This window comes from Pelophylax lessonae (assembly GCF_965119305.1).
Source record: "Pelophylax lessonae genome assembly, chromosome: 4".
Taxonomy (NCBI): domain Eukaryota; kingdom Metazoa; phylum Chordata; class Amphibia; order Anura; family Ranidae; genus Pelophylax; species Pelophylax lessonae.
In genome coordinates, this window is record NC_138771.1 from 633004496 (window position 1) to 633028909 (window position 24414).

The 24414-nt window shown below is 44.2% G+C and overlaps 1 protein-coding gene across 1 annotated transcript in view; it reads right to left on the reverse strand.

The window, feature by feature from the left end:
- Positions 1 to 8494: 8494 nt before the first annotated feature.
- The window catches only part of LOC309552878 (extracellular calcium-sensing receptor-like), a gene marked incomplete at both ends in the record, with an annotated part of 37115 nt that continues 21195 nt past the window's right edge, over positions 8495 to 24414 (reverse strand). Inside the window, 5 exons of the mRNA XM_082253789.1 lie at positions 8495 to 9426; positions 12027 to 12150; positions 12254 to 12481; positions 16484 to 17314; positions 19122 to 19413. Of these exons, the coding sequence (XP_082109915.1) occupies positions 8495 to 9426; positions 12027 to 12150; positions 12254 to 12481; positions 16484 to 17314; positions 19122 to 19413 (2407 nt within the window). The remainder of the gene's footprint in view (positions 9427 to 12026; positions 12151 to 12253; positions 12482 to 16483; positions 17315 to 19121; positions 19414 to 24414) is intronic.

The following is a 24414-nucleotide window of genomic DNA, read 5'->3' on the forward strand; positions in this document are numbered from 1 at the left end:
CGCATTGCAGTCAATAGCACACCAAGTGCGCACATTGCTGAGGTCAGGTGCAGGATCTTTGCCGTTGTCACTTGCCAGATCAGTGTCAGTGTCAGACGACAAATCACCCCATGACTCGCTATCGCTCAGTTCTGCGAGCACCTCCGTGTCGCTGTCATTCAACTGGTTCAAAAGCGCTTTAGTAAAGTGGTGCTTTTTTGACGCCATGTTATATTTTTTTGGGCACAAATGACAGTATAATGGCAGGAAAGGGGCACTGTACTGTAACAAATGTCAGATCTGAGGTAATCTGAGGTAATACAGTGAAATCCTCTCAGATTACATTGTATCACCTCTTTTGTTTATTTTTACACTTTTGAATTTCCCGCCCAGTTCCGCTCCTGTGTGCCGCCTCTGCTCGCAGGGAACGGAACTAGGAAGTCAGGTGCCCGCAGGCCGACAATCACAGCGAAGGACATCGCTGGATCGCCGGGACAAGGTAAGTGGACTACTCTGGCAGGTAAGGGGCCTCTGCTGGCACTCTGCAATGCTACCCCGAGCATGACTCAGGGTTATCGCTCCTGACAGTAAAAATTAACCCCGAGTCACACTAGGGATCACCGCCAAGGAGGTTAAAATCACGCAGTGCCGAATCGCAAAATAGGGCCTGGTCTTTGAGCAGCCAAATCTTCTGGGGCTTAAGTGGTTAATGGCTAAACCGCTGGCAACAAAAGTGAGTACACCCCTAAGTGAAAATGTCCAAATTGGTCCGAATTAGCCATTTTCCCTCTCCGGTGTCATGTGACTCGTTAGTGTTACAAGGTCTCAGGGGTGAATGGAGAGCAGGTGTGTTAAATTTGGTGTTATCGCTCTCACAAACTGGTCACTGGAAGTTCAACATGGCACCTCCTGGCAAACAACTCTCTGAGGATCTGAAAAAAAGAATGGTTGCTCTATATAAAGATTGTCTAGGCTATAAGAAGATTGCCAAGACCCTGAAACTGAGCTACAGCACGGTGGCCAAGAGCATACAACGGTTTAGCAGGACAGCAGTTGAGTGCACATGCTCAGCATCATATCCAGAGGTTGTCATTGGGAAATAGACGAATGAGTGCTGCCAGCATTGCTACAGAGGTTTAAGGGGTGGGGGGGGTCAGTCTGTCAGTGCTCAGACCATACGCCGCACACTGCATCAAATTGGTCTGCATGGCTGTCGTCCCAGAAGAAAGCCTCTTCTAAAGATAATGCGCAAGAAAGCCCGCAAACAGTTTGCTGAAGACAAGCAGACTAAGGACATGGATTACTGGAACCATGTCCTGTGGTCTGATGAGGCCAAGATAAACTCATTTGGTTCAGATGGTGTCAAGTGTATGTGGTGGCAACCAGGTGAGGAGTACAAAGACAAGTGTGTCTTGCCTACAGTCAAGTATGGTGGTGGGAGTGTCATGGTCTGGGGCTGCAGGAGTGCTGTCTGCACTGGGGAGCTACAGTTCATTGAGGGAACCATGAATGCCAACATGTACTGTGACATACTGAAGCAGAGTATGATCCGCTCACTTTGGAGACTGGGCTGCAGGGCAGTATTCCAACATGATAACGACCCCAAACACACCACCAAGACAACCACTGCCTTGCTAAAGAAGCTGAGGGTAAAGGTGATGGACTGGCCAAGCATGTCTCCAGACCTAAACCCTATTAAGCATCTGTGGGGCATCCTCAAACGGAAGGTGGAGGAGCGCAAGGTCTCTAACATCCACCAACTCTGTGATGTCATCATGGAGGAGTGGAAGAGGACTCCAGTGGTAACCTGTGAAGCTCTGGTGAACTCCATGCCCAAGAGGGTTAAGGCAGTGCTGGAAAATAATGGTGGCCACAGAAAATATTGACACTTTGGGCCCAATTTAGACATGTTCACTTAGGGGTGTTCTCACTTGTCAGCGGTTTAGACATTAATAGCTGTGTGTTGAGTTATTTTGAGGGGACAGCAAATTTATACTGTTATACAAGCTGTACACTCACTACTTTACATTGTAGCAAAGTGTCATTTCTTCAGTGTTGTCACATAAAATACAAAACATATAGTAAAATATTTACAAAAATGTTAGGGGTGTACTCACTTTTGTGAGATACTGTATATAGAGTATATATCTATCTGCGGTCCATGTCTTTATGAGCTTCTGTACAAGATATGAGCTTTACTATCTGAAAACAAACTTGAGTGATGGAGCTCACAGTTCCCAGGTTTGGGGATCTTCTTTTAGAATAATAACTGTAAGTACCAGTGAATTTTGAGCTATCATTTTTACTGATTTGTCCTCCATTTTATTATTATTGAAACTCAAGACAACAAGAAAAAATTCATTCAAATACTTTATTGTATGGCAGTTAGGCCACAATGATGTGTTAAAAGATGGCAGCAACTTTACCCACCCCCCCCCCCCCCACCATGACACAATTAGTGCAATGTAGTGGTCAGTAACAGGAGTGGGCAGATTATGGGGTCAATTCACAATGCTATACAAATGAATTTCACAAATGTGACAACAGTATCATATTACTAATTTGCATAAATGATTGCATGCAAAAATTTAAGTCCAGTTCACAAAAAAAAAAAAATGATTATGTGGCATTTACAAAAAAAAAAAAAAAGGGGGGGGTAATAACAATGGTTAAAAACCTCCTAAATCCAATTCACACACGGACCAGTGAGTAAAAAAGCATACAATAATTACCACCAGGATTTTTCTGGCGGTATCACATGCAGTAATTGTCAAGCAACACTCTGGGGGTCGGGGGCCCCTAGGCTGTTTTTGGGCAAATAACTTTTTTGAAATTGTCGCCGGATTCACCCCCTCCCCCCCTGCGTCGCAACGCTCACAGGGAAGGGAACCGGAAAAACAGGTGCCGGCACATCGGCTGGGAGGACAGAGGGAGGATGGCTGGAGGACGGCGGGGGAGAACGGTGAGGGAGGACATGGGGAAGGACACGGGGGATCACAGGGGAAGGTGAGTATTAAAATATAAAACAACAGATTTCCATGCAAAACAATGTACCGCTTTTAGCACAGAAATCTGGACATCATCAGACCACCAGTGAGGTTAATACAGTAATCAGTGCTAAAAATTATGCATTGTTCCTGTATAAATGACACTAGCAGGGTAGGGGTTAACACTGGGGGTGATGAAGGGGTTAAGTGTGCTCCTAAACGTGCTTGCTAACTATGGGGGGGGGGGGCTCTGTGACAGGCACAGAGAGATCGGTGTTTCAGCTTAGCTGAAACACACAATCTCTCTGTGCCTGTCTGACAGAAGACCCGCCTGCTTTGTTTACATAGGCAGGCAAATCTTCTGTCAGTTTCCCCGAACATCGCAGGAGGCTGGCGGCGATTGAGTCCGCTCCTCCTGCGGTCTGGCTCCTGACGTGTCTAATCACAGCAGGAAATCGGTTCCGGCGACGCATGCGTGCCGCTGAGACCGTGTGCACATAATCAGGTAAATCTATGTAATTATGCAAAACTGAGCCGCCTTACTGCAGTAAATCTGTGTGGGGCGGTCGGCAAATGGTTAAACAAAATGTGCCATAAATAAATTATTTACATAATTAAACAATTAATAAAATAGTGCAAAAACATTAAAGTGACCATTGTTGCAGTTTATAAGTCTGTTGGTGATTCAACAAAAGTGACATGTGCTAAGAGAAAAAGGTCCTTGATATAGTACTACAAAAAAAGGTCCTTGATATAGTACTACAAAAAATCATGTGGCAAGAATGAAAGTCATCGATATAGTGCTGCAAAAAAATCACTTAATTTGGTGCTGCAAAAGATCACAGAAAATGCGGTGTGTTGGGTATCTCCACACGTTCTCCCCCTCTTTTGCTGCACTCACCAGAAATCTCTCCCCATGAGGGGGTAACCAGCATTCACAGCACCAACTAGCTGTATGTGGATTTCCATACCCTTTGGATGGTTGTCTCTGTTTCCTTACTTCCACTGCCCTGCTCCTGATGATGCTGTTGTGACAAAACGCAAAGGAGGGAGCTTGCAGCATCATTGCATCACTTCCGGTTTTGGGTTCTTGGAGTGCATTGCATCCCGGAATTCCTGGTTTTCCTGTTGGCAAACTTTTTTACCCATGTAAGGGCATTACTGCTTATCTTGTAATACATTTTGATATATGCTGTCACGCTATGGAGCTTGTTTTCAATATTTCCGCATATTATTGAGACTGCTGGTGCAGTGGAAGTAAGGAAAAGGAGAGATAACCATCCGCAGGGTATGGAAATCCACATACAACCAGGTGGTGCTGCGAATGCTGGTTACCCCCCTCCTAGGGAGAGTTTTTTGGTGAGTGCAGCAAAAGAGGGGGAGCACGTGTGGGGTAACTAAGATTCACAGCTTTACCTGGCTGTATGTGGATTTCAAGACCCTGCGAATGGTTGTCTCTCCTTTTCCTTACTTCCACTGCCCTGTTCCTGATGATGCTGTTGTGACGAAACGTGAAGGAGGGAGCTTGCAGCGTCATTGCATCACTTCCGGTTTTGGTTTCTTGGAGTGCATTGCGTCCCGGACTTCCTGGTTCTCATGTTTGCAAACTTTTTTTTACCCATGTAAGTGTATTACTACCTATCTTATAATAAATTTTGATATACGCAGTCACGCTATGGAGCTTGTTTTCAATATTTCCACATATTTATGAGACTGCTGGTGCAGTGAAAGTAAGGAAAAGTAGGGACAACCATCCGCAGGGTCTGGAAATCCACATACAGCCAGTTGGCACTGTGAGTGCTGCTCCACCCTCGTGGGGAGAGATTTCTGGTGAGTGAAGCAAAAGAGGGGGAGCATGTGTGGAGACACCCGGCACACCTCATGTTTTTCTGTGATCTTTTGCAGCACCAAAATAAGGGATTTTTTGCAGCACTATATTAATATAATATATTCTTGGCACATGATTTTTTATAGTACTACAGTATGTCAAGGACAAGGACTTATATTCTGAGCACATGTCGCTTTTGTTGAATCACCAACGGATTTATAAATCACAGCACTGGTCACTTTATTAATTGTTTTATTATGTAAATAATTAATTTATTATGGCACATTTTGTTTAATAAATTTGCAGCTGGTATTGAGCTCATGTATACAATAACCTCTTGCACTATTCTAAGAGCACATATATGTACTTTTTGCTTTTTTTGCACATTTTTTATTGAGTCACATACAAATACTTATTACCATAAGCAGCATCACACCCACTTTATAATTTCCTACTTAATTTTGACTCTACCTTGTCAGGTGCTTAAAGCGGAGTTCCAGCCATTTCACTCACCTGTCCAACGGTCCAGCGATGCGGCCGCCCGAAGCCTCGATCCTCTCCCTCGGCGCCGGCATCACTGCTGTGGGCACCCAGCTGTGACAGTTTGCGGCTTCACAGCCGGGTACCCTATGCGCATGCGCGAGTCGCGCTGCGTGTCTTGATTGGCTGGCAATCCCTGGGACCTCTGACATGTCCCAGAAGATTGCAGGGAGGGAGGGGGAGAGGTGAACTTCCGCTCAGGGCGCCGCGGCGCTCCGAACGGAAGTGGGAGCGGGTACCTGTCAAAACTAGGTACCCCCCCCAAAAAAAAATGTCATGCCAAATGTGGCATGTCAGGGGGTTAGAATACCTAAAGCGGAAGTTCCACTTTTGGGTGGAACTCCGCTTTAAGTAGAGGCAGGAGCTACATATACAGGCATACCCCATTTTACGTACACTCACTTTACGTACACTCGCAAGTACAGACACAGCTTGGTCTGCTTGACATGGCACTATTCCCGGTTTTTAACATTAGCGTCTATAGAAAATCTTGGCTAGCTTGACATGGCACTGCTGCCGGTTTAAAATATTAGCGTCTATGGGAAATCGTGGTCAGCTTGGTAAGGCACTCCTCCCTCTCTAACATTGGCATCTATGGGAAATATTGGTCGGCTTGACATGGCACTGCTCTCAGACCATAAGTGACAGGGACACAAAACATAGGGAGCACCGAGAGGGGACCCAGGACTAAAACATATCCTATTTTGTGGCTGGCCAGCTTGCCTAGGTAATCTACCTTGTCATAGTCCTGGGGTCCCCTTAATGTGCTCCCCAAATTTGGTGTCCCTGTCACTTATGGTTTGGGAGCAGTGCCATGTGAAGCTGACCAAGATTTACATGCATTGAGAAATTAAAAAAGGTATTGCTTCACTTTAAGTACATTTTCGTTTTACATACATGCTCTGGTCCCATTGTGTACTCGTGGGGTATGCCTGTATACTTTTTTTTTGTCCATAGCGCGGAACCACTCCCACAGATTGCTATAAAGAAGGGTTCATGCCATATTTGCTGGCAGTGCAACGCACCTTCATTGCAAGGTGTGTTGGAGTGTCATTCAGAATAATGTTCAGAATGAATGGCATAGTATCGCATCAACGCATGTAATGTACATTGCCTCGCACATGCACATTGCTTGTGCATTGCCTCCATACTGGATTGCATAAACACATGTAACATGGGGGGCTGTCAGCTAGGCTGTACACATGGTTTCTAATGGTGGCCTTGTCCTCAGTGCTTATAAGTGTTCAGCATTTCCATCCATATGGGCATCTTAGTCACTTTAATCCTTGCCTTGACCCATTGTGGGTATATTTAAAAAGCAGTGAATGTTACTTTCACTAAACATGCAATGCAGAGAATGTTTGATGAATGTCAAATTGATTGCTTTATAAATATACCCCTTTGGTGTTCTACCAATTTTGATTACCAAGTCCTAGTAGTTTGATTTAGGGTTTACAATTTGTAATCAATCATTCAATTACATAATCTGGTGGGATTGTGACATCATAAGGACATCATTGGATGGGGTGTTCATGAAGGTAATGAGTTGTGATAAGGTATGTATATGGATGTTTGTTTTTTTTGCCAATTGTTTCTGACACCTTAACCACTTGCCGACTGCCTAACGACTTTTACGTCGGCAGTCAGCCCCTCACAGGCAAAGTGACGTAGATCTACGTCACTAGCCTGTGAGTCTCTAGGGATCAAGCGCGCGCCACCGCGTGTGTGAGCGGCAGACCCGATGTCCGCCGTTTACTCGCGATCGTCGGTTACACCGGGAGAAAGGCAGGCGGCTAATGTAAACACAGCCGCCTGTCATTCTCCCCTGTGTAACAGCAGAGATCATACGGTCCTGCTATGTAGGACCGTAGATTTCTGCTGTTACATCACTAGCCACATCCAATCACAGTTAGAATCACGCCCCTAGGGACACACTTAACCCCTCCTTCTCTAATAAAGTTAACCCCTTCCCTGCCAGTGTCATTTTTACAGTAACAGTACATATGTATAGCACTGATTACTGTAGTAATGTCACTGGTACCCCCAAAAGTGTCAAAAATGTCAGTCAAGGGTCCGATCTGTCCGCCGCAATGTCGCAGTCCCGCAAAAAAAATTGCAGATCGCCGCCATTACTCGTTAAAAAAAAAACAATAAAAATGACAAAAATCTTTCCCTTAGTTAGTAAACGCATTAACATTTGCGCAAACCAATCAAAATACGCTTTTTGCAATTTTTTTTACCAAACATATGTAGCAGAAAACAAATTGGCCAAAAATGTTAAAAAATTTTGATTTTTACATTTTTTTGGGGGGAATTTCATATAAAAAATGTGAAAAATATTGTTATTTTTGCAAAATTGTCGCTCTTTTTTTGATAATAGCGCATGATCAAAAAATCGCACAGGTGATCAAATACCACCAAAAGAAAGCTCTGTTTGTGGGGAAAAAAAGGGTACAGCTTTGCATGACCACGCAATTGTCCGTTAAAGTCACGCAGTGCCGAATCGCAAAATAGGCCCTGATCAGGAAGGGGGTAAAATCTTCCAGGGCTTAAGTGGTTAAGCAAGGGCCTCTGCAAGACCCTGAAACATATAGTAGATTATTGAGCTGCTTCTTTTGCAATAAACATGTTAGACAAACATTGCTGGGGTGTTGGTGGGGTTTTGCTTCCTTATATAGAACATATATATTCTGAACAGCTCCATCTATTGAGATTATCACAAGCACTGACTCAATGCATTAATTGAGTTCAGTATTGAGCACCAACTCATTGGCTCAACTCAACTCATGACTCAACCAATGCATTGGTTGAGTCATGTATCCAGTGAAGCACAAACACAAACTGTACTGACACATAACATGATATATCGTGGATTGGATTCAGATGACTGATTTACCCATATGGGCAACTCATTAGATCTGGATAAGTGGCAAAATGTCAATGTTCAAGAAGAAGTCCATCAAAAGTGCCTAACTACTAGTTGAACCATAACTTGGAAAAATAGGAACTTTAACAGATGTATTTCCTAAATGTATTTTCGACAGTGCTAGTCCTATGCTAGCTAATGCTGTGCTAATATTTTTGTTACATTGTTGGTTTTGTGTTGCTGCATGGCATGGGAAATACTCTGTGTCCATTAGGCCTATGTCGATACAGTTGGTCAGATGGGATTTTTGTAATTATTATTTTGCTGCATGTCTTTGCCCCTGAGATATTCCTTAGAGTTCATGCTGGGTCTAAACAATATGATATAGCATTTTGGAAAAAACATACAGATCACCAGAGCCCAGCTAGATGACAAGATAGCAAAGACCTCCATGGCCACTACATATTGACCACGAGCACTAAGAGTAGCTGGGATGTAGGACACCCAGACACTCAAGAAGGCCAGCATGCTGAATGTAATGAACTTGGCCTCATTGAAGCTATCAGGGAGTGTGCGAGCGAGAAAGGCTACAATAAAACTGACTGATGACAGCAAGCCAAGATAACCCAACATTGACCAAAAGGCACTTGGTGAACCTTCATTGCACTCAGCTATAATGATTTCTGGTTGGGTTTGTGTATTGTATTCAAAAAATGGAGGATCCAGAGTCAACCACGAAACACATAACAATAATTGCATAGCAGAGCAAATAAAAATAATTACGTAGGACACCTTCGGACTTGTCAATCTCCTGAGTCTGCTGTTAGGCTTGGTGGCCATGAAGGCAAAGACAACCATGATGGTTTTTGCCAAGACTGTAGAAATACAGACTGCAAAGACCATACCAAATATTGCCTGCCTCATTAGACATGTAAGAGTTTGGGGGTATCCAATAAAATTTAAGGAGCAGAGAAAGCAGAGGGATATAGACATGAGAAGAATACAACTTAAAGAGTAGTTGTTGGCTTTAACAATGGGTGTATGTCTGTAACGAAAGAACAGACACAAGATAAACACTGTCATCAAGGATGAAGAGACTCCAGTAGCAGTCAAGGAGCCACCTAATGGTCCTTCATAGGAAAGATACTCAATTGTCCTTGGAAGGCATTTGGTCCTTTCAGCATTAGGCCACAGGTTCCATGGACATTTGTAACAGTCATCCGAGTCTGAATGAAAAACACAAACAAAAAGAACAATAACCATATTTATATTATCAATAGTTCAGAACAGCTTGTTAAAATCTATCTGAAGCCAAATCTTTTTTTTTGCATTTTGGATAGAGTAGGGAAGGGTTGGAATAAGTGCCAAAGCAAAAAAAAATACATTTTTAAATTTAATTTGGCAGGAAGCAGTTAAAGTGGTTGTAAAGTAGGAAGGTTTTTTATCTTAATGCATTCTCTGCATTAAGATAAAAAACCTTCCTTGTGCAGCAGCCCCCCTAATACTAACATGAGCCCCATCTCTATCCAGCGATGTTGCAGGAGTGTCTCGGCTGCCGAGAATCTCGCCCCTGATTGGCTGAGACAGCAGCGTGGCGCCATTGGCCCCTGCTGCTGTCGATCAAATTCAGTTAGCCAATTAAGAGAGAGAGGGGGCGGGCCATGGCTCAGTGTCTGAATGGACACAGGAAGCTGTGACTCGGCTCGGGAGCCCCCATAGTAAGCTGCTTGTTGTGGGGGCAGTCAACAGAATGGAGGGGCCAGGAGAGCCGAAGAGGGAACCGAGAACAGGAGGATCTGGGCTGTTCTGTGCAAAACCAACTGCACAGAGGAGGTAAGTATAACATGTTTGCTATTTTTAACCAAAAAAAAAAAAAAGAGTTTAAAATCACTTTAATGCTTTAAATTAAACATTAACCACTGCGCATCCGAGCCAATTCTGACACTTCACTCCAACATGTAAAAATCTACTTTTTTTTGCTAGAAAATTACTTTAAACCCCCAAACATTTTTTTTTTATTTTAGCAGAGACTTTATAGAATAAAATGGGGGGTTTTGCAATTTTTTATGTCAAACGATATTTGCGCAGCAGTTTTTCAAACAGAATTTTGTTGAAAAAAAAAAAACACTTTCATAAATTCAAAAAACAAAACACTAAAGTTAGCACAATTTTTTTTGTATAATGTAAAAGATGATGATACGTTGAGTATATAGATACCTAACATGTCATGCTTTAAAATTGCGCCTGCCCGTGGAATGGGCAAACTTCGGGGCTTAAAATTTTCAGGTTACTAGTTTAGAGTTGCACAAGAGGTGCAGTGCTGGAATTATTGCTCTCGCGCTAACATTCGCAACAATACCTCACATGTGTGGTACGATCACCGTTTACATATGCGTTCAGGAGTAACATATGTGTTCACATTTGGGACGGGGGAGCTTTCATTTTTTATTTTTTTATTTTTTTATTTTATACAAAAACTTTTTTTTACACTTTTTTTTGTACTAACTTTATTGCTATCACAAGGGATGAAAAAAATTCCTTGTGACAGAATAGGCAATGACAGGTCTTCCTTATGGAGAGATATGGGGTCCATGACCCCAAATCTCTCCTCTAGCCTCCCATGCGGCCGGTCAGACATGGATTGGTCTGATTGGCTGCTTCCCTGGCTGCTGGTCGCCAGGTAAACAAAGGGGCAGAACTGGAGGTGGCAAACTACTTGTTGCTCCCCGTTTCTGGGGTTACAGAGAGAGAGGAACAATGTCAGTTCCTAACTCTCTATACAAGGCAGCTATCATCAATGGCTGCATTGCTCCCAGACTCCGCGATGGGACAGGAGAGCCTGGGAAAGGCATCAACAGGAGGAAGGTGAGACCCCTTTCTGCCACCCGCAGAAGTGATTGAGTGACTAATTAGCCACTCAGATCAGTTCTGCATTACTGGGAATTTCAAGCTGAAAAGATTGATACCGGGGTGATGCCTGTAGGTGCATCATCCAAGTATAACTACTGAAACCTAAGGACGTCCATGGACGTCCTACGGGCGGCAAGTGGTTAAAATTGCAAAATACAACATGCCTGGGGAGGCCCTCATACTGACTGTGAAGTGGGTATAATTTATAAAACCATCTACAGCAACAGTGACATTTACAAGGAAAAAAATGCTGTTAAGATTGCCAGCTCAAGTTGCTTACTTCTCTTTGAAAATAAAGCATCAAGGGGTTCCCCTTATCTATAAGTCCTTAATCCTGGATAAGAGTCTGATATAGATGTTTATTGGGGACCCTATAAATAAACAAAGACAGTATGGGGTTCCCCCTCAAAATATGTACCTGACCCTTATCCGTGTTGAGGTTCTTGCATGGATTTCAAGAGGAAACCCATGCAAAAAAAAAACAAGAAAAAAATGTAAGCCCACCTCCCCCCCAAAAAAAAAAAAATTCATACTGGACCTTTACCTGATATTACCTGGTATGCAAGCTGGCTGGTATGGAAAGGTGGAAATGAGTGTGCCCCACTCCTAAACCATACCAGGCCAAATGCCCTCTACATGGGGGTATTCTAAAGTTAAAGAAGACAAGGGGTCTGAAGGCAGGGGCTTATCGAAATCTGGAATCGCCTTTAGCAATAATGGGGTCCCCAAAAACCTCCTCTCCCCCTGTAAATGAGTAAAAAAAATAAAAAAATTAAATAAACACACTGACACTTTTTAAAGTTCCTATTGTGCCTATGGGAGAGGAAGTAAAAAAAAAATGACAGGGTTTTAATCACCCCATATGCTATCCAAAATGAAAAAAAAAAATGGAAATAGATTTACTTTAAATACTCACCTGTTCCGTTAGAAAATTCTCCATAGGGACATGGGACACACTCAAAGCAACATACAGGTTTCCCTCTTCTAACAACTCTTCTGAAACCTGGAGAACAACTTTCACTGCATATTGACTTTGGGATCTTTGGAAAGAATGCAGAGATAAACAGTGAGATTTCCTAAGAATGATTATAATATAAAAGCCTTTAGAATTTTCATGTTACCCAGTTACCCACTATACAATACCTGTTCTTTTCCTGTAGGCCATGTGATTTCACTTTTTTTAATAGTAAAGATGTCTCCATCGGTGACAGATGTGTCGTAGCTTCCCACCTTGACCTTCTTTATGATCCCATCCGATCCCAGCTGCCAGTTCACAATATCATACACTGCTGGGAGGTCCCCGTTTTTATCGAAGAAGACCTCTCTTCCATTTTTAAGCTTAACGTGCACGTTCTGGATATAATGCTTAAGCTGTAGTGATATTAGACAGATAATATTAACAACTGATGATCTTAAGGTAGTTATTATTTTATGGATGTTGTCCTGCCTTCCCTAACCAACTTTGAAATACAAACAGTAACCAAAACCATTACCTATTTATAGTAGAAAATTTACCAGCTCAAACATTGGTAAATAAAATACAAAAAAAAAAAAAAAACTGCTAAGAATAAAACAGAGTGGTCACAATGGTTGTGGTTTGATGATAGGGCTTGGTGATGAGTTTAACCACTTTACGACCGGAGGATTTTGCTGTCTTCCGTCCAGGCCACTTTTTGCGATTCGGCGCTGTGCGAATTAAACTGACAATTGCGCGGTCGTGCGACGCCGTACCCAAACGAAATTTACGTCCTTTTTTTCCCACAAACAGAGCTTTCTTTTGGTGGTATTTGATCACCTGTGCGATTTTTACTTTTTGCGCTATAAACAAAAAAATAGCGTTTATTTTGAAAAAATAACAATATTTTTAACATTTTTTTATATGAAATTCCCCCCAAAAAAGATGTAAAAACCAATTTTTTAAAAAATTTTTGGCCAATTTGTTTTCTGCTACCTATGTTTGGTAAAAAAAATCACAATAAGCGTATTTTGATTGGTTTGCGCAAAAGTTATTGCGTTTACTAACAAAGGGAAAGATTTCTGTCATTTTTGGTGTTTTTTTTTTAACGCGTAATGGCGGCGATCTGCGATTTTTTTTGTGGGACTGCGACATTGCGGCGGACAGATCGGACCCTTGACTGACATTTTTGACACTTTTGGGGGTACCAGTGACATTACTGCAGTAATCAGTGCTATACATATGCACTGTTACTGTAAAAATGACACTGGCAGGGAAGGGGTTAATTTTATTGGAGAGGGAGGGGTTAATGTATGCCTGGTGCTTACTGACGTGTAGGGGGGGAGGTGACTATGTGATTCATGGACAGATCAGATGTCCAGCTATGCTGAACAGTCCGATCTGTCACTCCCTGTCACTATGTAGATCCGTCCGCTTGTGTTTACACAGGCGGGCGGATCTCCACACTAGATCCCCGGCGATCGGGGCAGAGCAGCGGCGATCGCCGCTGCTCCTCCCCTGGCCCGACTCCCGCTGTGAATGAAAACAGCGGGAGCGAGCCTACGTCGTCAGACGATAACGAACCACTCTGCCGCAGTAGTATTACTGTGAGGAGACGTAAATTGGTTAAAGGAAAACTGCACCATTGTTTTAAAAATCATTATTGTAATGAGCTTAGCACACATTACATCAGCAACATAAGTGGTATATCATTTTTTTCCACTTAAACAAAGATTCCCATGTTCTGCCCAACTTAATGCTGTTATTAAAAACAACCAAGATGGTGGTTGCTGACATCATCATCATTGCAAAGTGACTATCCAGGCTCCTTTTTAGGAATTAGTACATAGGAAGTACTATCCTGTGCTCTACAAGCCCCAGCATTTATTGCACTTAAGAAAACCTACTTTAGATATATTTTATGTGATTCACTTTGGGTCAGATGCACTTTGTTACTATGCATAATCCTTCCATCTGCTGACTTAAATTGCAAACCAAAGCTGCCCTGTCTAAGGCTGGCCATACACTATACAATTTTCTTGTTCAACTTTCCTTTAGATTTACCAAAACCATATATTATAAGGTCGAACCTAGACACTTTCAATTTGTATGCAATCAGGCAGGTCCTTGTACTACATAGTTGAAGGTAAATCTAAAGGAAATTGAATAGGAAAATTGTATAGTGTATGGCCAGCCTTAGTGACTGAGAAAATAGTTCATGTTGCTCCTTGTGAGCTCTTTAGCATCCTGTTCATCACTGGTTAGACCCTGAGCTGTCTTCTTGTTTTCATTGCTCTTCTGTCTGCAGCTCTTCTATCTGAATTTGCCAAATGCTAACCTGTAGCCCAGCCTTTCTCAATTTTTTTAACACTAAGAAACCATTGAAATAATTTTAACCACTTAAGCCCCGGAAGATTTTACCCCCTTCCTGACCAGGGCCTATTTTGCGATTCGGCACTGCGTGACTTTAACGGACAATTGCACGGTCGTGCGACACTGTTCCCAAACGAATTTGACTTCCTTTTTTTCCCACAAACAGAGCTTTCTTTTGGTGGTATTTGATCACCTGTGCGATTTTTTGATCATGCGCTATAAACAAAAAAAGAGCGTCAATTTTGCAAAAATAACAATATTTTTCACATTTTTTTATATGAAATTCCCCCCCCCCAAAAAAAATTAAAAATCAAAATTTTTTAACATTTTCGGCCAATTTGTTTTCTGCTACATATGTTTGGTAAAAAAAATCGCAAAAAGCATATTTTGATTGGTTTGCGCAAAAGATATCGCGTTTACTAACAAAGGCAAAGATTTTTGTTGTTTTTTTTCTTTAACGAGTAATGGCGGCGATCTGCGATTTTTTTTTGCGGGACTGCGACATTGCTGCGGACAGATCGGACCCTTGACTGACATTTTTGACACTTTTGGGGTTACCAGTGACATTATTACAGTAATCAGTGCTATAAATATGCACTGTTACTGTAAAATTACACTGGCAGTGAAGGGGTTAACTTTTTTTGAGAGGGAGGGGCTATGTGTGTCCCTAGGGGCGTGATTCTAACTGTGATTGGCTGTGGCTTGAGGTGTAGGAACAGTGATCAACGGTCCTACATAGTAGAACCGTATGATCACCATTCATACACAGGGGAGACTGACAGGCGGCTTGTTTACACTAGCCGCCTGCCTTTCTCCCTCTTCACTGACGATCGCAAATGACCGGCGGACAATCGGATCTGCCAGTCACACGCGCGGGGGGGGGTCTGTGACCGCGCGGGAGCGCGCCTCCGGCGGCGCGCGCTCGCTCCTGAGACCCTCACAGGCTAGCAACGTAGTACTACGTCGCTTTGCCTGTGAGGGGCTGACCGCGGTAGTAAATCGTCGTGCGGCGGTCGGCAACCTGTTAAGGTCTCAGGGAACCCCTGCTAAGGCAAATCCTCCCAGGCTCATTAAGAAATTGCCCCTTGCATTAGTCGTGAACAGGAAAAACATGCCTCCCCTCAACTCCTCACAGTGCCACTCTTACAAACAGATACAAAGTTTATTGGAATGAGGTTTCTGGCTTGGCCAATTGGCAACAGACTTTGAACTATGAAGGTACCATCAAAAAGGATGTCAATCAGCCACAGCCCCTGGCAACCTCTGGAGGAGGCCTAGGGTTAAGAATGGCTGCTCTGACCTACTTTGGAACTGTGATCTTGCCTCATAGTTTGGTTTTCTGCCAGCTCTCATCAGTGATGAAAAGCCAAGAGCAACAATGTTGTATGGTCAATAAACAAAATCAAAATCTTTTTGAGAGGGCTGCCTGGAGAACAACAGCCAAACTTAAAAACATGCAACTCAGAGAGCCCTCCTCCGCCACTGGTGACCAACTGGTCCATTCAAACCTTTGTCAACCATCTTATTTGTAGTACACTATGCAGACAAAACAAATCGCTGAATAGCAGGCAATACATTCCCTGTGTGGCTTAGCAATCAGGCTAAAGCCTCGTACACACGCGTCGGAATTTTCGTCCGACGACCGATCTGACGATTTTCGGCTTGTTAGTATGATGCTTCCGACAACCGACTCCGACTTTTCGGCCGGAAAAATGCTGGTGTGCAGGCTATAAAATTTTTGTCTACCGTCAAAACACGTCCGATTTTCGTGCAGTCAGTATAGATTTCGACAGGGAAAAATCTTAAGAGCAAGACTGGGCATGCTCAGAGAAGAAAGAACACAAAGAAAGCAAACCAACACATGACATCACTTCTGAAGTAGAATTTTGTCGTGCGGGAAAATTCGTGTGCAGTCTAGGCACATTCCAACCAACAAAACACCACTCTGGACAAAAGACGGACGACCGGCGGAAATTCGTTGCGTGTGTACTAGGCTTTACATGAAAAACAAAGCTTGCCTTTTGAATTAAACAAACTATTCTCACCTGCCATGGCTTGAAGTCCCAAATGTCTGCACAACTCCTGTTATAGAAAGGGCCTTTACTTTTCTCACAAGTGCTCATGTCATGGAGAGCTTTAGCAATAACCTGAACTGAAGTGTAGATGCTAAAAGAACCCCTTAAATTAGACATATCAGTGTAAACATTGTGTACATTGCTGAGATCCTCAAATCCTGTACATAATTTTGTGGAATTGTTCCATGGCTGAGAAAGACTCATTTGGTCCAAAAATCTGCATCCAAAAGTTTTTTCCCAGAATTTTTGGTACAGGCTTTTTTCTGGACTTTTAAGAGGGTGGATATCAGTCACAAATTCTTTAAACCCAGGAATACCAGAGCTGTAGAAGGCAAAGCCAATAGAACCCACCAATATTGAAGAATATTTCTCCACCCCTAAAATCGTTGAGGTAGACCAAGCCTCACTGGCCACAAAAATCTTCCCATTAATGTTTTTCTTTAACATTTCATCCACAAGGAGCACAAAGTAGAGATCACTAGCAAACACGAGCACAACCTTGGCAGTTGACTCACTTATAACCCTAGTGATATGTGGTATGTTTCTGTCTTCACTGTTGGCAACAATAAACTCTGTGAAGGCCACACAAGCTCCTGCTTTGAGGAGCTCCTTCTTGACCACTTGAACACCTTGCTCACCGTAGTCGTTTCCTAAAGCAACCAACCCCACCCACGTCCATGCAAAATGTAGGATGAGCTGGGCTAGACCCTTTGACTGGAAAGTGTCACTAGGGACAGTCCTGAAGAAAGACGGGAACTGGGTGCGATCACTCAACAGGGAGCTTGTAGAAAAATGACTTATCTGTAAAACATTTTAGAAAGAAAATATATCATGTCATAATATTTAAAAATGTACACAGTTCTCAATCTCTATCTCTGCAGCCTCAACTATACAGATTGAATAAACAGGAAGAGCTCTGCACAGAGCTTCCTGTTCATACACAAACTGAGGAATAGGTACTGATCAATCACATTATTCAGACTGGAATAGATCCCCTTTCCTCCTGCAGCAGCTGAATGACAGTGAAAGGGAGGGGAGGAGAAGCCGATTCAGCTCCTGCAGGAGGAAAGGGGGCCAGTTCCACTAATTGCCACCCCCGCTCCTGTCCAGATTTCGGGGGTCAACAAGGAAGGAAAGCAAGCTACCCATCACCTGCCCACAATCGACTGGTAGATTGATGGGTTGCTGACCCCCAATGTAAAACCTAATGTGAGAGGCCCCCTGGAGCAAGGGCATGGTCACCATTGAGACCCCCCAAGCTCCCCACATGGTGAATATTATTGCAGCTCTAATAATTGGCAGGCTGGAGGCTACATTGATAAAAAGCGGGGGAACGCAGTTTCGGCACCTCCAGCACTGAATGTATGTAATGGCAAGGAGTGCTGGGTTGTGCTACACTGTCTATTGATGCTGGCTGCTGCGGAACCTATTGTTGCTGGAGGGGATATATTCCTGCAGGAGGATTTATTGCTGCTGGGGAGATCTGGTGTGGCTTCTGGGGGATCTATTGTCTCTGTAAGAGATCTCGTTTTGCAGGGAGTCTATTGTTGCTGGGGGGTCAGTTGTTGCTGGGAGGGATCTACTGTTTAGGCAGCAGTCTATTGATGCTAGCTGCTGGGAGATCTGTTGTTGCTGCTGATGGCCTATTGTTTCTGGCTGGATCTATTGTTGCTGGGGGATCTATTGTTGTTGGCTGCATGGGATCTATTTTACTGCTTTTTTGTTGTCATTAACAAATTCCATACAAATTACTTAGTACCACAAATGTTACTTTGTTCTGTATTTTCTAAAAGGGATGGTACTGGGAGGTGGGTAGTGGGTAGAACCAAGGAACGGTTCACGGAGGTAGGTAGGGGCGGAGACAAGGGGTAAGTCCAAAAGAGGTAGTTCCTGCACCTATTCTCTGAGAAAAAAAGCCCTGATAAAAAGTAACACCTTTAGCCTTCGGATAAATATTGCCACCTTCAGGCTTCAGCTGCAGTATCATGCATTTTCTAGTTCTTCTGTCAGTTATATTTAAAAATAATAATACATTAATTAAAAAAAAAAAAAAAAAGATTCACATCTTTGAGCATATGCCAGCCTATAATAAAAACACAGCAGAGCCTTTTTTTATTATTATTTATTAAAGCGGCATACCAATGAACCTTTTATGTACTAAAAAGATATCTAAAAATGTAGATTTAGAATAAAAACAAATTAACAAATTAATCAGAAAGCTATTTTTTGAGTTAAGCAACACACCTTGTTAAATTGGCTTGCATATCGAGTTATCAACTCCAGACAAACTTTTTAGGTATTAAGTAAGGAGAGGTTAGAACCTCTGTCAGACCTTTACAGCTACCTGTGGCACCCCTGAGGAGGTTTCGAGTTACTTTTGTTGCATACTTCGGTGCCACCAGGAGAGAATATGGAGACTAACCTTGTAATTTTTTTTTTTAAGATCATTAAAAAATGGAGGCCTACCTTCTTTAAAATTTGAGAACTAGACCTGGACATAGTTGCAGCCAATAGATCTATATTTTTATTGCATCCACCCAAACATTAACAGCAGCATCATCCATAGTTTCTTCCACCCTACTTCACAAACAATGTTTTTTTTTCTTACCTGTGGGAACCTATAAACTCCCAGTACATGAGCCATTAGAATGGAAGATGAGGACATTGAATGGCCAAGGACAGCTGACAGATGTGGTCTTTCACGGCAACTATAATTAGGTATCGGTTGAGCCTGACCCGTTAACATCCACAAAGTTCCTTCCAGCTCTTTCCGTAAAGCAGCACAAGAATCGAAAGCAACAAATCCGAGAGTAACATTAGAGAGAAGATCTTGGCTTCCATTGATTTCCTCTAACGCAAACCTCATAGCCTGGAAATGCTGAAACATTTCGAGGAGGAACCTGGATGGTGACGCAATAAAAATAAGTATGTGATAGAAAAAGAGAGATGTTGGTTCCTATTTTTCTAAATCTAGAGATCCAAAAATAAATCTACGGCAGGGCAGAATAAGAGGAGAGGATGAGAGTGGGAGACTAAAAAGGAGCCAACAAGGGCAGATAGAAGTGGGATGGATAGGGATTTTAAGAGAGGATGGAATAGCAAAAGAGTGAAGAAGAGAGAGGAGGACAGGAGCATTGAAAATGGGTCATGGATGGGTATTCCAGCATGACAAAGACCCCTAACACATGGCCAAGGCAACAAAGGAGCGGCTCAAGAAGAAACACATTAAGGTCCTGGAGTGGCTGAACCAGTCTCCAAATCTTAATCCCATAAAAAAATATGTGGAGGGAGCTGAAGGTTCAAGTTACCAAATCAAATAAAGAAGAAAAAATGTTCCGCGATATGGACAACATATTTGAAGTGTATTCAAGCTGCTGCCCCCATCAAAACTAGGGATGCACCGATCCGATATTCGGATCGGATATCGGCGCCGATATGGCCATTTTAGATGGATCGGTAACATTGACTGATCCACTGGCCGATCCACTGGCCGATCCGGTTTTTGCTTAGTAACGGCTCAGCCATCCCTTACTAGGTGCAGTAGTAGTATGGGATGGGAGCCGCTACTTCCTGTATAGTCCCAGCTCACAGGCGGAGTGATATCAGATGCACTCCGCCTGTGAATGGAGGAGCCGTACACATGAAGCAGCGGCTTTGCTCTGTACTGCAGCCGCTTGCTTTGTGCTCTGGATCGGTTCCGGTATCGGTATCGGCGATTTCACAACGCCAGATATAGGTATCGGGCCCAAAAAAGTCGGATCGGTGCATACCTAATCAAAACTACCACCTTGGTGGAGTCTGCAATGATTAATGTGGGACTGCTTATTTTGTGTGTACCTCTGCAAATGCGCTTTAAATTAATGTGTTATGAAACTAGATAGTTACCGGTATAAGAATTTGAAGATATGTATGCAATATATTCTAACTAATGCAAAAACAGAAATTAATAAAACATTATAGTCATTACAATAAAGTGATTTCACTGTGCTTGCAATCATTTTCGTGAATAAAGTGACATGTGCTGAGATCCAATAAAAAGTCAATCCAAAAAAATAAAAAAATCCATAAAGTGACATGTGTCTTTAACTCAAAAGAAGTCTGTAATCCAGTTACAATTAAGATGCAAAATGATTAGGGTGTTGGTGGTTTCCACACATGCTCCCCCTTCTCCACCTCACTCACCAGAAATTCTGCCTTTACTAGGGGTAAACCAGCATTCACAGTGTAGCACAGTCCCCATAGGGCTTGCTATATCATGACTTGCTGGGCCTTCTCTGATTACCTGCAGACAGTCATTTAGAGCACATTTCACACATTCATCCTTACTCCCGATGGCTCGCTGCTCAATATACAGTCTAGGGGTGTTGGTTTTTAGTATTTATTGTGGAACTTGGATGGGAGCAGGGAAAAGGGGGATACACCAACTGGAACTTTGTACATTGGATAAGGACAACTCTCACTTGGCCTCACCAGGTTGCTTGTGGAAGCAGTCACACACTGCTTAAGCCATACTGCCACATGTATGGAAAGGGTTAAGTATCCTTGCTCTCTCTCTTCAGCAATAGACTTGGTGATCTACATTTTCTTCAGGATACTCACTAGCATCCCATTTACTGACATCCGTCCACTGACTCTTTTAGCTGCAGGGGTGGCCCCCCTCAGGTCAGGCCCCTTGACACAGATCTGTACTCACTATATTGTAGAATCAGATCCTCCAGTGTCTCTCCTCTCAGTCAGCTCCACAGGACCTCCAGGTTCAGTTCCTCTCTAGCTCTTTAGGCCCTCAGGTCGACTACCTGAGGCCACATGGCACCTCTACAGAGGAGGAGGCAGCTGCCCCCTCCGGGACTCCGCTATCCAGATGAAAGAACCCGAGCACATGCATTCCCGGCCTCCACACAGCATCCCAGCATGTACCAAGATACCCCCTGCCAAATCACCAGGGCTGCACCAAACGCCCGCGCACCCATTCACCAGGCCTCCCCACACTGTCCAACATGCGCCCCCCCCCTCCCCCACCAGACCAGCGCAAAACACTCTGCAGACAGACTGAGGCGCACCCGAGCAAACTGAGCAGACCTCACCAGCAGACCCTGCTCTCTGGCAGGCGGAGAACAACACAAACCCACCCGCAATTGCCCCAGTAAGCAGACAGGATTCAAAAACCACACTCTCTCTCCAGCATCTACCCAGGAGGGTGCTACAACAGCACTATGTGGCTGTACACAACATCCAGGTACAAGGCTTGCTCAGCTCTTCCAGATACCCCTCCAGATACAGGAGGAAGATAAAAACAAGAATGTAGTATTATTGGGATAATCCACTCTGCCCCAAGAGAGGTTCTGTGGCCGTGGGAGTTGCTTCGTATCTGTCCACGATGGTGGCTGCCAGCACTTCCAGGGGACTCGGTGGTGCTCGGAGACACTTGTACGCATGGATGATGTCACAACTGGGGGCAGGGTCCCTGCAGGTTCCCAATAATACTACTGTACATGCTGATTTTTATCTTCCTCCTGTATCTGGAGCAATATAAACCTGCTAGAAAAGCTGAGCAAGCCTTGTACCTGGATGTTGTGTACAGCCACATACTGTAGTGCTGTGAATACTGGTTTTCCCCTAGTAAGGGGAGAGTTTCTGGTGAGGTGGAGAAGGGGAACCACACGTGGAAACCACCAACACCCTAATAATTTTGCATCTTAATTGTCACTGGATTACGGACTTTTTTTGAATTAAAGGCATATGTCACTTTATTGATTTTTTGATTTTTTTGGATTGACTTTTTTGTTGGATCTCAGCACTAGGGTTGAGCGGACACCTAGATGTCCGTGTTCGACGGGTTCGGCCGAACTTTAAAAAAAAGTCCGGGTCCGTGTCCCGGACTTTTACCGAACTTTTCCCGGACACCGAACCCCATTGAAGTCAATGGGGACCCGAACTTTAAGGCACTAAAATGGCTCTAAAACACCAAAGGAAAGGGCTAGAGTGCTGCAAATGGCAGCAAAACGTAATTAAGAGCATGGCAAGTGCTCTGCAAACAAATGTGGATAGGGAAATAACTTAAAACAACAAAAAAAAACAGAAAAATAAAACAATGTTCTTCTTCATCTCTGAAGGACGAGGCCCATATGGAGTAGGAGGGAGGTTGAGGTGGTGGTGGATGTGGCGGTGACATAGGCGTGCGCACAGGGTGTGCTGGGTGTGCCTGGGCACACCCTAATCACCTAGGGCACATAGCATTGCCAGTGAGGAGATGGGAAAGATCTCCCTGGGACCTGCTCTGCTCTATTTCTCCTTGCCTACAGGTACATGGCCCCGATACATTACTCTCCCTGCTGGCAAACACATGCATGTGTATTTCAACTTTGGGGTGCACACCTTAATGCAATAGGCTGCGCACACCTATGGGCGGTGTAGGTGGAAGCGGCGGTGGAGGAGGACCAGGGCCGGATTAACAGCATCATGGGCTTGGTGCTGAGGATTTTGAAGGGCCTTAAGGGCCGTGCCTTGCCATGCACCCAGAGGAGGAAGGGTGCAGCCATGCATGCCTAATTCAACATGGGATGCTGTCTCTGAAGCCCATAAACACATCCATGCATCGCCAACTGTCCCTCCTTGTCCGGCCTTCACGCTGTGTGGGGAGGTTCTGAGGGTGCTGCCTGGGGAAGCGAGCATAGAAGCCAGACTTCTGTGTTTACAAGTGACAGAAGAGCGGTAACAGTGAATATGGCCAACCCGGGGCCTATATAAAAGGTAGGGGCCTGGAGCTGCAGCTCCAATAGCCCCTACATTAATCTGGCCCTGAGGAGGAGGACGAGGTAGCCAACACTGCTTCTTTTCAAAAATTTTAAATGAGGGTACACCCCAAAAGAGTGAGAAAGAGCAAAAATGGAACAATGGGTGGGTAAGGTCGGTATCCATTGCTATTCTGCATAAGGTACGGAAAAGTCCCGTGGGATCCATGCCTGGTTCATTTTAATGAACGTGAGCTTGTCCACATTGTCTCTGGACAGGCGGCTGCGCTTGTCTGTTATAACGCCCCCAGCCGTGCTAAATACCCGTTCAGATAATACACTGGCTGCAGGGCACGCCAGCACCTCCAAGGCGTAAAGGGCAAGCTCAGGCCATGTGCCCAATTTGGAGACCCAGAAGTTGAAGGGGGCAGACCCGTCATTCACTACATGTAGGCGTGTGCACACATACTGCTCCACCATGTTGGTAAAATGCTGCCTCCTGCTAAGACGTTCCATCTGAGCTGCTGGTGCTGCTGTTTGTTGTGGCGTGCTGACAAAGCTTTTCCACATTTCGGCCATGCTAACCCTGCCTTCTGAGGTGCTGGCGGTGCCCTGGTTGCGTTGGCGACCTCCTCCTCCTCCTCCTCTGCCTTGTGCTTCCACTGTGGCCCCGCTGTCAGATGGGAATGCCAGCAGCATGGCGTCTACCAGCGTGCGCTTGTACTCGCGCATCTTGCGATCGCGCTCCAGTGAGTGAATTAAGGACGGTACGTTGTCCTTGTAACGGGGATCCAGCAGCGTGGCCACCCAGTAATCAGCACAAGTTAGAATGTGGGCAACTCGGCGGTCGTTGTGGAGACACTGCAGCATGTAATCGCTCATGTGTGCCAGGCTGCCCAGAGGCAACGAAAGGCTGTCCTCTGTGGGAGGTGTATCGTCCGTGTCCTCTGTATCCCCCCAGCCACGCACCAGTGATGGCCATGAGCTGGCCTGGGTGCCACCCTGCTGTGAACATGGTTCCATCTCCTCCTCCAGCTCCTCCTCCTCCTCATCCTCCTCATCCTCCAGAACTGTGCCCCTGCTGGACAATTGCGTCCCTGGCGTTTGCGTGTGCAGGAACCCACCCTCGGAGCCCCTTGCGAATGACTGCCCTGAAAGCCTTGGAAATGT